The sequence below is a fragment of the Bombus affinis genome, unplaced genomic scaffold, assembly GCF_024516045.1.
Source record: "Bombus affinis isolate iyBomAffi1 unplaced genomic scaffold, iyBomAffi1.2 ctg00000080.1, whole genome shotgun sequence".
Taxonomy (NCBI): domain Eukaryota; kingdom Metazoa; phylum Arthropoda; class Insecta; order Hymenoptera; family Apidae; genus Bombus; species Bombus affinis.
In genome coordinates, this window is record NW_026108828.1 from 737660 (window position 1) to 750526 (window position 12867).

The 12867-nt window shown below is 39.5% G+C and overlaps 1 protein-coding gene and 1 long non-coding RNA gene across 5 annotated transcripts in view; one reads left to right on the plus strand and one right to left on the minus strand.

Moving 5' to 3' along the window:
* Window positions 1–627: 627 nt before the first annotated feature.
* LOC126927218 (uncharacterized) overlaps window positions 628–12867 on the minus strand; it is a 36439-nt gene continuing 24199 nt past the window's right edge. For 3 of the 4 annotated variants that reach the window (XR_007715290.1, XR_007715289.1, XM_050743497.1), the window contains exon 2: window positions 628–919. Coding sequence is in view for 1 of the 4 variants with exons in the window: in XM_050743497.1 (XP_050599454.1) it covers window positions 657–919 (263 nt within the window). In the remaining 3 variants the exon portion in view is untranslated. Of the gene's footprint in view, window positions 920–4989; window positions 5089–12867 lie in introns of those variants that run through there. The other variant, XR_007715292.1, reaches the window with a different exon arrangement.
* Window positions 5346–12867, plus strand: part of LOC126927261 (uncharacterized) — a 30463-nt gene continuing 22941 nt past the window's right edge. The window contains exon 1 of the long non-coding RNA XR_007715334.1: window positions 5346–5446. This is a non-coding gene — a long non-coding RNA (uncharacterized LOC126927261). The remainder of the gene's footprint in view (window positions 5447–12867) is intronic.

The window sequence follows — 12867 nt, forward strand, 5'->3', positions numbered from 1 at the left end:
TTTTTCTATTTTTCTATTTTTTTACATTAAATTAGGCAAGATAGATAAAGATTCGTGCAATGGACAATATACATATGTGTAATAGACAGGGAATAATAAAATAAATTAAAAACAGCGAAATATAGATGAACGTGTAGAAGATCAAGCGAGAGTGGAACGCAATAGGGAGAATAATTGTAAACCGAGTTCCTTTTAAGGCTGAAGATAAGCTATTCTTATATTACATGCTGTTATTATTACTTTTGTACACGATAGATTGGAATATCAGTACAATTTCTTTCTTTCAGTAATATTCGATGATTCGTTAATTTATTAACCGCTATATTGTACGTGGTAAGTAGAAAAGCAACGATTGTACAAGAATGGCATTTGGAAAAATATTTGACTTACTTGATAATCTGTTCCTTTGCCATTTAGGACCAGAGAAGTATCCAATTTCCTCGGGATTTGTTATTTTATATAGGTTGGGGTTGATAATCAATCTCGGATCCACTCGGATTGGTTATCACACCTTTTATTTTCTCTCTTATACAAAACACCAAATCACACAGCAAACGTTTAAACTCTCCCAATGCGTCTTAGCAATTAAGGCGTGGTCGACTCCTATGGCAAAAGAGCGTCGTTAGGAGTCGTACCAACATAACCCTAGTAACCTTTTAGTAACTAGCGGTCATACCAACTGAGCATTTCTCAACAGGATTTACGTCGATCGATAATTCTTCCACTATTGTATCGTTGTATTCTGTGGAGACATCGTCTTTTTCATCGTACAGAATCAATTTCTCAGCTTCTGGGTATTCCACGTCGAAGACGTCACCGGAAAGATTATAAAATCCCTGAACATCGTGGCTTAAGGAATCGCGTTTGCTTCGTTTCGACTTTCTCTTACTTTCTTCAACTTCAAATTTATTCGATTTCCCTGTAACCGAATTATCAACGTTTTACCACGTTTGCCTGTCTTATCTTCGCTATTCTCGTTACGGATAAAATGAAAAAATAGTTGCAAAATTTCTGAAATTGTAAATACGACCAGACTGGAACGTATCAACGACATATACGGTGTCACAAAATTGTGACAAGTCAATATTCCAGTTGTTAGTTTGTTGAAATTACGCCACCGCTGATTAAACGTATCACGCTTTAATAGAAAATTCAATTTCCCAGCGGGGAAAATGGAATTTTGCGCTAATTAAAGTATTGCGCTTTTGTACAAAATTCCATTGTTTTCTGTTGCCCGCGAAAATGCAATTTTACGACGGACATTTCAGACAAATTTCCATCAGACGGCTTTCCATCCGTAAAAAAGAATGCTATCTATAAAAGTGTCAATGGAAATTGATCAAAGTAACGTCAAACAAACCCGTTTAAACAGCGAGGTAAGTAGACCAATTGCTTTTAACAAAACCTGTATCGTTGCTCTTAACCGTTTCACTTTTAAATATCAATCGGCGCTGTTCCTCATTAAAATTTCGATTTAAATCGAACGAGAAATACAGCGTAACACTTGGAATTTTCTATCGTTTCTCAACCATACTTCGAACATTTACGTCGCATTCTTCGATTCATAGGATCGCGATGTTGGATTCTTCGATTTCGATACAAAAACGTTTCACAGCTTTCGACGCGGGAAATTTAATTAAGAGAACAAGTAATTTGTTTATAAACTGCCAATTACGTGCCTTGAATTTCCGATATATGCAATAAATTTCATTGCTACTTGACCTAAGTGGGTCATAAAGTTGCAACCGTGTAAACCGTGCCACGTAATTTTATTGCATTCAATTTTCCACGTTTCCAACAATTTATCAAATTAGAATTTATCCGCGCATCGTACGAAATTTTTCATAAAAATTGATTAATAATAGTAGATATATAGCTCCTCGTATTCGTAAAACAGATTTTTAATCTGTAAACAACGAGTCGTGGTAATTACGATACGATCGATTTTCAACTTAGCAAAATTTGTTTCCATTTAACATTCACATCCAGATTGTATTTCCTTTGTAATAAATTAATTATATAATTAAATAAATTTATTATTCGAACCGATATTCAGATACAGTTCGAGTATACTTGATAAATTTTCAGACTCGATTCTCCAAATCGAAAATGAGAACGTTTTATCCTATACTTTTTCTTCATTTTTCCACAAGGATTCGCGTTGTTCTCGCTTTCAGACGTTGTTCCGTTGCATCCTGTATATACGGGGTGTGCCAAATTTAAACCGCCAAATTGTAAGGAGTTGATTTACAGACAAGAAGAAGAAGAAGAAGAAGGAAGAATTTTATATAATGTTCGTCAACGGACGTTTCTTTACAGAATTACAAACGAGTATCGTTCGTACGAAACAGGTAACGACGCGTTTTCCATCGCAGCGTGCAAAAGTTCGCTGTATTATCGTGTCAGCGCAGTTGCATGCTTTTTATCATGCGACAACAAGCCCGTGTCGTTAATAGCTACAATAATGATACAATGAAAAATTATTATCTGGTATGTTTGATTGGTCGTTGGAGAACGTTGTCCGTGTGCTCGGATAGAAGCCTGACATCGATCAACGATGGGAGTAATACGATCTCGTACACACAGTTGCTAACAATTCGATCGAGTAGCAAAAACCGCGTGTTTTTACTCGTTGCGCTAGTTGTTCACGCGAACTCGCATCTCCAGAATAAACCTTCCGTTTTACAGTTGCGAAACCATAAATACAGAAAAGAAAACGCAGTTCTTGAAACTCTGACGAAACGCTGATAATACGGTCAATTGTCGCGTGCTGTGAAATGGAAAATTCGTCGTTACTTGTTTCATACGTACGATACTTGTTTGTAACTGTGGAAAAACGCGTTTATTGCCCAGCTTCGTACGACATGTTTTTCGGTAAATATTTACAAAGCGGACAATCTCGCCATATTCAACGGCTTTGAAATATGTTTGCCAAGGCTAATATTCCGAACAACTTTTTCCTGTAATACTCTTTACCGTCGCTCTGCTTTCCGCGATATTCGCAGCAATTTCTGTCTCGACGACAGCGATGATTTCGTAGTTTCGCTTTTCTCGATATCACTGCTAAAGCTTTTCCTACCTCGAATAACGACGCAAAGCTTCGTATGAATCGTATCTATCCTGTTACTTGATACGCGAATTTAATTCGCGGTAGCCTCAGTGATGTTTCTTTCCTGTGCGAGTTGAAAATGATTATCAGAAATGCATATATATATATGTCGGCTGGACGATAGGATTGGGGGTGGAGGTGTTCGATGAATCTTCGTTGATATTGGCCATCGATGCGGTGTAACAATGGTAGAGTTTATTGGCACAAGTGAGTGGTATTACAGCGTTGGTAATTAATCACAATGTTAGATACTCGCGGCGCTATGACAATGGCCTCGCGTCCGGTAACGAATCCGCGGTCAACGGGATGTCGAACGTGTATATTTCGTGGAAGTCTAAGTTATATTCAGGTCGCCACAGAACAAGCACTACGTACCGGAGAATTACTTGTATCGTCGTTCAAATCGTACGGAAGTGTGTCTCTCCATCACGGTGACGCTGTCGAGGAAAACTATGATGGGTGTGACTAAGGGCACGAGATCATCGGATTCGTGGAGAAAAGTCTTCATTCGGAAAGTGAGGGAAATTGGAGTTACTGTTAATTGGTCAATTTCCATGTTGATGGTTGGGGAAGGGTGCTGGCCGCCCTTTGTTTGTCGGTTTGAAGGACTTTCGTTAAATAGATCTTAAGATTTATAGCGGGTCCTCGGGCTAGCCGAACATGTACTGTGGAGACACATCAACATCTGGTAATCGTCTTACTCGAAGCATAGTCTGCGTGTGGCGAGCCACGGGACAGAAACCATTGAGACATTTACCATCGCACCCTGTCCCAAGCATTTCTTTTAAGGAGAGTTATAGAGTTACTTCCTGCCTTGGTTAAACAAAACGTTCATCCCCTTGACCGCGACTACGTTCGGCGACTGGTTGTCGCCTCGAGCCTGAGCTCACTATCATAAATCTCGAATAAGTACAGTCGGATCGAATGACAACGGTTTTTTTAATACGGCTATGGTGAAATCTAAATTACAGTACTAGGTGTCTTCCCAAAATTCCGAGGAGAAGGCTCCGGTGCTCTTTCATCTCCGACATATATATATATAAATGTACGGACATCAACGTCCGAGACGTTCGTCCATGCCAAACGGTAACGCGTACAGGAAACATTTGTTCAAAATGACTTTGACTTTAGCTATATTTTCAAATTGGAATTAGCTAATGGTCGTTCGCTTTGTAAATGATTATTTCTTTTTATTCTTTTTGCCTGCAGATTAAGCCCTTCCTGTTTGACGGTTTAAATTTATTAAATTAAATTTATTAAACCGAATATATATATATTCGTTTGTACTACGATTACTCTCATACTCTATGTATGGTGTTATCATATCGACGCTATCAGTTCTTACAGTATCACGATCAGAGTCAATTTTAGAATAGAAGAAGCAATTAACGGCGGATCGCAAAGTAAGAAGCTTATAACATAATTGGCAAGGAAGTCGGTAAATCGATCAACCAATCACCTACATCCAACCGTCTAACGAAAGATGAAAAGCCATCGCGATAACGATCCTTCTCACCTGCAGGATTTTCCGGATTCACAGACACGAAGCTCGAATTATTCCTGATCGACCACCACTTTTCGTTTTTCGGCTGAAACATCACATGCTGGCCATTCGTCAGCGGCTGAACGAAGAACGATCTCTGCCCGATCAACATCAAGGCGTACACTTCTTCTTCGCATATCGTCACGACGACGAAGGAACTCGCGTCTCCTTCCAAGCTACCTTGTCGAAGATCGCAGTTCGCCTTGGCGTTACGTCGCTCGGACTTGGTTTTACCCTGACGCACCCAATTCACGGTGAAATTCGACGACAGTATCAATCGATCGTTGGCCATGGTCCTTAAGGTCCAGTTGCTGATCTCGAGGAACACCGGCTCTTAGTGGAGATACTCGCGCCAAGTTTCTCGGTCTTCGTGGGTCGATCTTCTGTTCCGCGCGCTCTCATTCGGGATCACTCGAGGGTAAACGATCTCGTACTCCTGCAAGCTTTGCAGAAAGTCGCTCATTCGCGACTTAGTAGCGATCGTGCCGAGCAGCCACGTGGCGAGGAGAAAACTGGGAAGTTTCGATCGCGTCATGTCTCGCGCGCTTTGATCGAAATTTCAATAGGATTTTCTGGCTACCCAAAACTTGCCAGGCATGCTCGTTCACTCGCAGACGTAGTTATCGCGATGAAAGCAGCTAATTCGCAGACCCGATATTCTCATTTCATTTCGCCGGTTCGTAACGCTTTCGAAACGCCGTGTCATATAGACGCGGATGCGACGATACTCTCGCGTTCTAACATTTTCAATGTCTCGCGCTTTATCACGTAGCTCGCGCGGAAGTAATACGAAGGTGAATCGTTGATTTTAATACACAGGGTGTTGTTTAATCGATCGAAATAATGGAAAAGGGAACGATTCTACGGTACACCAGAGATGAAATGAAATCATAGAATGCAGTGGTTTTGTAGGTAGTGTTTTATCGAAAAGATTAACCGTGAATATTTGCTCGACCTATTTATACCAAATTGATACAGAATCTTAAATTACAGACGAATCTTTCTCAATTCCCTTCGATCATCCTCTCTAGGCGTACGAAACTGCCTCGTTGAATTCGAACGTTTCTCGATTTCCTTCGACGTCTTTCAATTTCTTCTTTTTTCAATCGCCGTTCGCCTTCTCAAAGCTGTCTTCGAACAGAATTCTTAGAACGACTTCCAATTCCTTTCGATTCGTCCAATCGTTTAGCTTTACGAAACTGTTTCGCTAAACTCCTTTTTCCACTGTACTTGCGTATCGTAACAAACTCGTCGGCGGTAACTCGCGTCGATTAACGATTCACCACTAGTAAAGTAACCGGGAATGCAGCAAACTAGTAGTCGGTAGAACGAAGCGGAACGTAAGTGGAGCGAGCGATAAGAGCGATCGCGACAATTGCACGCCTCGCCGTGCGATTCCCACGCGAACGAATCATTAAATTCGAGCCAAAGATTCTCACTAACTCGAAGATTCGCGCCAGTATTTTCCACGCGCGCGTCACACAAATTCGAACGACTTTCGCGAAAAGGACGGAAGGATAAGACGATCGATCGGATCTCGGGTCGATCGCGATACCCCCGGACAGAAGGTTTCGACGATAAAGTGGAGTAAACGCGATGAACGAGCTTCGTGCTACGACTGGCAGCCACATAGACGGATGAACGCAGCTGCAAACGCACGCGAGTGCAGCGGCGAACTGTGCGTAAGAGTAAGCGCGAACGCGAGACTGAAAAAAGCACCAGCGCTTACCGCCCACTGAAGTTCTAGTAATGGCAGCTTTATGTGCAATCACCGAGAAACGAGGATGCTGGCGAACGCATTGTTCGACCCCGACCGAGACGATTTAACAAGGGCCGAGGATTTCATCTTGAACGACCTTGCTCTTGTCACGACCGGCATACTTCAAATCCGATGGACCGATGATGGAGATAGAGATGTGGCGGCCTTGGCGACAATGTATATCGCCGAAGTGCCTAATGAGTCATCTGTATCCTAACGGTCCTTCCACCGAATGTCCTAGAAGTGTGACAACGGTCACGTACGCCTACAGGGTAGTGGGGATATTGAGGGATGACAAACAAAGAAGAAGACAAACCTGACCCCAGGTCACCATTAACAACGCAATAATCCCAAGCAAGGACTCCGTAAGATACCTGGGCATGACCCTGGACAGGAGACTAACTTGGAAAAAACATATCTCCGAAAAAACAAAGCAACTAAAGGAAAAACTAAGAAAATTCTATTGGCTCACGGGCCGACGCTCCAAACTAAACATACAAAACAAAATAACCCTCTACGAGGCCGTAATAAAACCTGTCTGGACCTACGGAATCCAACTATGGGGAACAGCAAGTAACTCCAACATTGAAATACTCCAACGCTTCCAATCGAAAACGCTAAGATCTCTATTAAATGCACCCTGGTATGTTACCAACGAAACAATCCATCGTGACCTCAAGATACCTACAGTCAAAGATGAAATACACAAGTCCAGAAGCAGATATAACACAAGAGTCAACAACCACCACAACTCACTAGTCACCCAACTACTGGACACGACGGACCAGATCCGCAGACTAAAAAGAAAATACCCTCTAGATTAAATCCTTAGTTTCTACCAGAACCAACAATATAAAACTATTATAATCCATGTCATTGTATCACGCCAAACTAGGTTACTGAAAATTCTCAACGAGAATTGATTGTAAATATTCTAATAAATAAAAATAAAAAAAAAATGATACATGTTTCGATGATTGAGCCGTTAAGCGTGACAAAGCGATGGAATTGTTTTGCACAGAAATTCTGGTTCTAAAATTATGTTAGGGATTCTAGGGCGTAATAACATCTTGGAACGCAAAGTTATCGACGTGTCGATGAAAGTTAAGCGAGCTTTATCGAAGCACACGTTCGAGTCTTTGGGCGATTGCTAGGAATACGCGTAATGTTTTTTTCTGTGAGCTGAAAAGTTGAACGACTATAAATGGCGTTTGTAGAGGATTTCAAAGCGGAGGAAGAGGCAGATTATTTAATACATAATATCTTCCTTTATAATATATCTAATATCCTAATAATTAGATGAACGTAATACAAATGTTTAGAATCAGAAATTATCTTTTTATATAGAGATCTGTTTGATGCAAGATCTAAAATCAATCAAATCGGATTGTATGGATTGTGTATTTGTCTGTGTTAATCCTTTGACGTCGATACCAACGATGTATATAGCGAATGGCGGTTATCAGCCAAGATTATGAGCACGTACGCAAATAGACTAGAATATTTTGCAAGAATGAAATGTCTTGGTATGGTACGCTTATTCTATCTATCCAAGTCAAAATAAGTATAAAAATCGGGTGGCAATCAACATATTAAAAAAAAAAAAAAAAAAAAAAAGAAAAAGAAAAGGAGAAACAGATGCTTCTGATTGTTTAGTGCATTTTCATAAAATCTTCTAAATGTTTAATTCTCATAGAATAAAAGGGAGAGCATACGTTTGAATCTCAGCAGATTTTATTAATTCTTTGAAACCATAAATACAATATGAGTATTACATCAACTTTAGTTCATACATGTAACAACATATTATTCTGCATGTAGCAGTTACATATAATGAAACATTTACTTATCCAATAAATCCATATTCTCTACTAAACGTTCGTTTATTAATAAAACTGCCATAATCGTCCACGCATTGTTCGCTTCCTTAATTATTTTTCAAAGTATAACGATAATCAATGATGCAACAGAAATATCACGTAACATCCCAACAATCTTACATGAGATTTTAGCTGTTTTTACTATACAAATTAAGTCATTATTAAAATAAGTCATTATAATAATATATATATATGTCGGAGATGAAAGAATACCGGAACGTTCCCTTTGGAACTTTGGGAAGACCCCTAGTATTGAAATTTAGATTTCACCATAGCCGTATTAAGAAACTGTTGTCATTCGATCCGACTGTATTTATTTGAGATTTATGATAGTGAGCTCGGGCTCGAGGCGACAACCGGTCGCCGAACGTAGTCGCGGTCAAGGGATGAACGTTTTATCTAACAAAGGCATGAAGTAACTCTATAGCTTTCCATAAAAAAAAAAATACTTGGGACGGGGCACGACGGTAAACATTTCAACGATTTCTGTCCCGTGGCTCGCCACACGCAGACTTTGTCCTTCGGGTAAGACGATTGCCAGATGCCAACGCATCTTCGCAGTATATGTTTAGCTGGGCGAGGACCCGCTACGAATATTAAATTTCAATTACACAAAGTCTCTCAAATAGACAAATGGCCTGTGCCCCAACTACGGGAAGATAAGAGAAATCTATCCTTCCACGAACGACGCTTCCCGCTAGCAACTTTTCCCAAGGACAGCTAATATCTTTCTCTAACCACCAACATGGAAATTGACCAATTAACAGCAACGTCAATTTCCCACACCCTTCGAACGGAGACTTTTCTCCGCGAATCCGATGATCTCGTGTCTTTTTTTTTTGCGTGGGGAGCGGAAAATGCAATTACGCATGCCCAGTGACCCGCATCACTGGGTTATGTGGGAGTCGGTCGGTTGTCGTTGCCATACCCACTAAAAACCCCTCCTCCTTCTTCCTCCGCTTAGAGGGCAGACAACCCCGGTAAAACCTGTCGGCAGTCATCAGGGTTGTCCTTTCGTGCCCCGTTGTATCTACTTCTTCGGGCAGTTACTGCTCATGTCGTCCTCTCAGCCAGTTCAGAATACTGGACTGGTCTCCTTCTGCGGTTTTTCGTTGTTTCGTGTTCTTGCCCTCATTGCTCCACGTAGTTGTTGTTTCGCTCGTTCTCCTCCTTGCCTCTTCCCAGGCCTTCGCTGTCACCCTCCTGTGACACATGACGGTCTTGCAGAATTGCCTGAATTTATTCCAGCTCTCGTCCTTGGCGGTCACCGTGGCGATCAGATTGCCCACGTCTATCTTCCCGCCCAGAGCGTTCTCCAGCTCGATCCTTCTGTCCGTCCACTTCGGGCACGCGAAGAGGGCGTGCTCTGCATCGTCGTTCGAATCTCCACAGTCGAGACAGTTGCTGTCGCTGTCCCTGCCAATCCTTTTCCTATAGACATCGAAGCTCCCATGCCCGGTTAGCAGCTGCATGGTGTGGTGATCGATGTCCATCTTCTTTTTGGTAAATAGCAGCGCACTCGGTATTAATTTCTTTGTGATATTTTCCTTTTTGTAGTTGTTCCACTCCTTCTGACAGTCCTCTTGGGCCTTCTTGCGAATCGCCTCCAGTTCCTCCTTCAGCTTGCTGCCGTCATCCGTGCCAATCCTGGACCCATGGATCTTGTTCCTCTCGTAGGTCTCTCCGAGCATCTTTATCCTTATGCAAATCGGGAGATTCCCGGTCAACACGCAAAGTGCCGCGTGGGAGACGGTACGGTATGCCGTCGTTGTTATGCACAGGGCCGTTCGTTGTGCTCGTTTCAGCTTTTTCCTGTTCTTATCGGTATTCGCTGCTCTAGCCCACACCGGTGCTCCGTAAGTTACGATGGACTCCCACACGTTGTAGTAGAGCCTACGAGCCAAGCTGGGCGGCCCGTTGATGTTGGGTAGAATTCCCCTAAGGGCTCCTATTAACTTGTCGACTCTATTACACACCATCTCGATATGCGTACCGAACCTCCGACTGGAGTCGATGACGACTCCGAGATCTCGTTCCCTTAGGCACACCCATCATAGATTTCTTCGACAGCGTCACCGCGACGGAGAGCCACTCACTCTAGTGCGATCTCATCGGCAATCGACCTGTCTTTCGTATACGTAATAATTGCCCCTTGCTCTAACATACAGTGTAACTTAGACGCTAACGAAGGGTAAAGTTCGTCATCCCGTTGACCGCGGATTCGTTATTGAGCCTAGGATCATCGTCATTTGCTTCTCGAGTATCTAATTATCGCGATTACTTGTCCAATTCCATCATAGTCATATTTGCACTAGTAAATATCTCCTCTATTGCATAACGATCACGTCTAGCGCCAATAGGGATTCGTTTCACGCCCTTATCCCTAACTCTAATCTTAACGCCAACCCGACATATATATATACATACATATATATATTTTATACATACATACATATATCAATTTTTATACACACAATTATACATATTCATTTTCATTTAATATTTTCATTTAATAATTTAATAAACCTTCGTCCCGCAAAGGCAAATAAATTCACGCATAACATTTCTCTTCAGCGGCATTGTTCTAGGATTGTATTTGTTGAAAGAAGGATAGCATTAAGCGCTGGAATAAAGAATGACGAATCGTTATTCTTTAACCATCGTACTTAGACACATATTTATTGAGCTACTTGTATTTTAATCGAAGTCTAATATCCTCCATCTGTAGGCGTAAATATTACTGCCGTTGTTAATGTCATTTTAAGTTTTACTACTGGAAAGGACATTTAAGTTTGAAGGCAGGCAAGTCTACTGTTCTTAAAGCTGACATTTAGACATCTAAGATTTTTTGTGTCTTTATTGACAAAAATATATTTGACTTTGCATATCTAAAATAAAGGATTTGCGTTATCTAAAATAAATAGATCATCTTTCTTTAGAAAATTCAATGTGGTGAAATTAGAATATGAGATAAAAGAAATACTATGCATACTTATTGTTCTTCTTAAAAATTAAAGGAATACTCATAATCCTAAAACATCCTTTCTATGTTGTACTAGATATATATACAATTAAAATGTGTAATAATGTGAATGATAAACCAGTTCGAATAATTATTTTGCTTAAACGTAAGTTAATTGAAATCAGATGAATGTTATATACGCATTATACCGTGCATTATGAACTATTGATTGATTGATGCTCATATTTAATTATTAACGAGAAAATTAGAAAAATCAGATTGAATTTAATCTGTCCTTCTTATATTTATTAAGATGAGTTCTGGGGCTTGAAACACTCGAGATTAGAAATTTTGATTAATGTTTCACATTATGACTGGACGCTTGTTGTAATATCTTTTGTACGAGATACACTATACATACACAAGATCAAAATGGAATTTCGAAACGGTCGTATCGTTCAACAAAAATCTCCTTTATCTTTGATCCTCTTCATAAAAATGCAATTCTCCTTTACAGAACATCATATAACATTTATTGTACGATATATTGTTCAATTATATTTCGAAATTTTCAGCTTCGAATCTTTGTTTAATTATACTGTAGAATTAAATATCATGCGTTATTTAAATATAGAGATAGACTAAACTTTTGTTCACATTTATTAAAGCTGTATCAACTGAGATGCTTAAATTTGCAAAATTTCATGGACTTTTATATTTAATTTTTCATCATGAATCCCGCTTTGCGATACAATACATATTAGATTTATAATATCTTAAATTTACAGTACCAATGCTGATTTTATCTGAAACTATTTGTTTGCAAATGATATCTTTCTTCGTTGGAATTACCCTTCACTTGTAAATTAATAATTATTAACATTGAACAGTATTGTTAAACTTCAATAAAAATAGGATCGATAACTAAATGTTAGTTAAAGAAACTTCCTATTACAGGTATAACAAATCATATTGAATTTTGTTTAGAAAACAATAATAAAAATGGGTGTCTTTTTGTGAAAATAATTTACAGCATATCACTCGACTTATTCATATAAGAGATATTAGTTTGTTTAAATACCCTGTTGCACCCTTTTATTCATTTTCAACCCAATTTTTTCACAACATTGAAAAATATTTTAAGCCTGAAGAAAAACATGAAAAACTTCTTATTAGCATGATTTCATGCTAAACATCTTCTTAAGATATTATAAATCTTTCTTGTTTACTAAAACCAGAGCCTAACTGAAATATACGAGTATCGCAACAGGATTAATCGTAATACATGATTAAATACAAGCAATATGTAAGCTATATTTTTACTTTTTACTTCAGAAATAAATATTTCACCAGCATCGTCTTTAGCTTAAGGAAAATAAACTTGTGAAATTTAATTTAAAGCTTCGTAAAACATGGAAATGTTGCAGGATAACAAATCAGAAAAGATATATTAAATAAATCACAGTTCAGGTATCTATAACATGTGATTCTCTTAACAAATCTGTTTCATTCATCAAGCAACTGCAAAATTTCCGTAAAATCAGAAGCGGTTTCACAAATTATAGGCATTCGTAAACATGATAGATAAGAGTTAGTATCGCGGCGTTTTAAAGT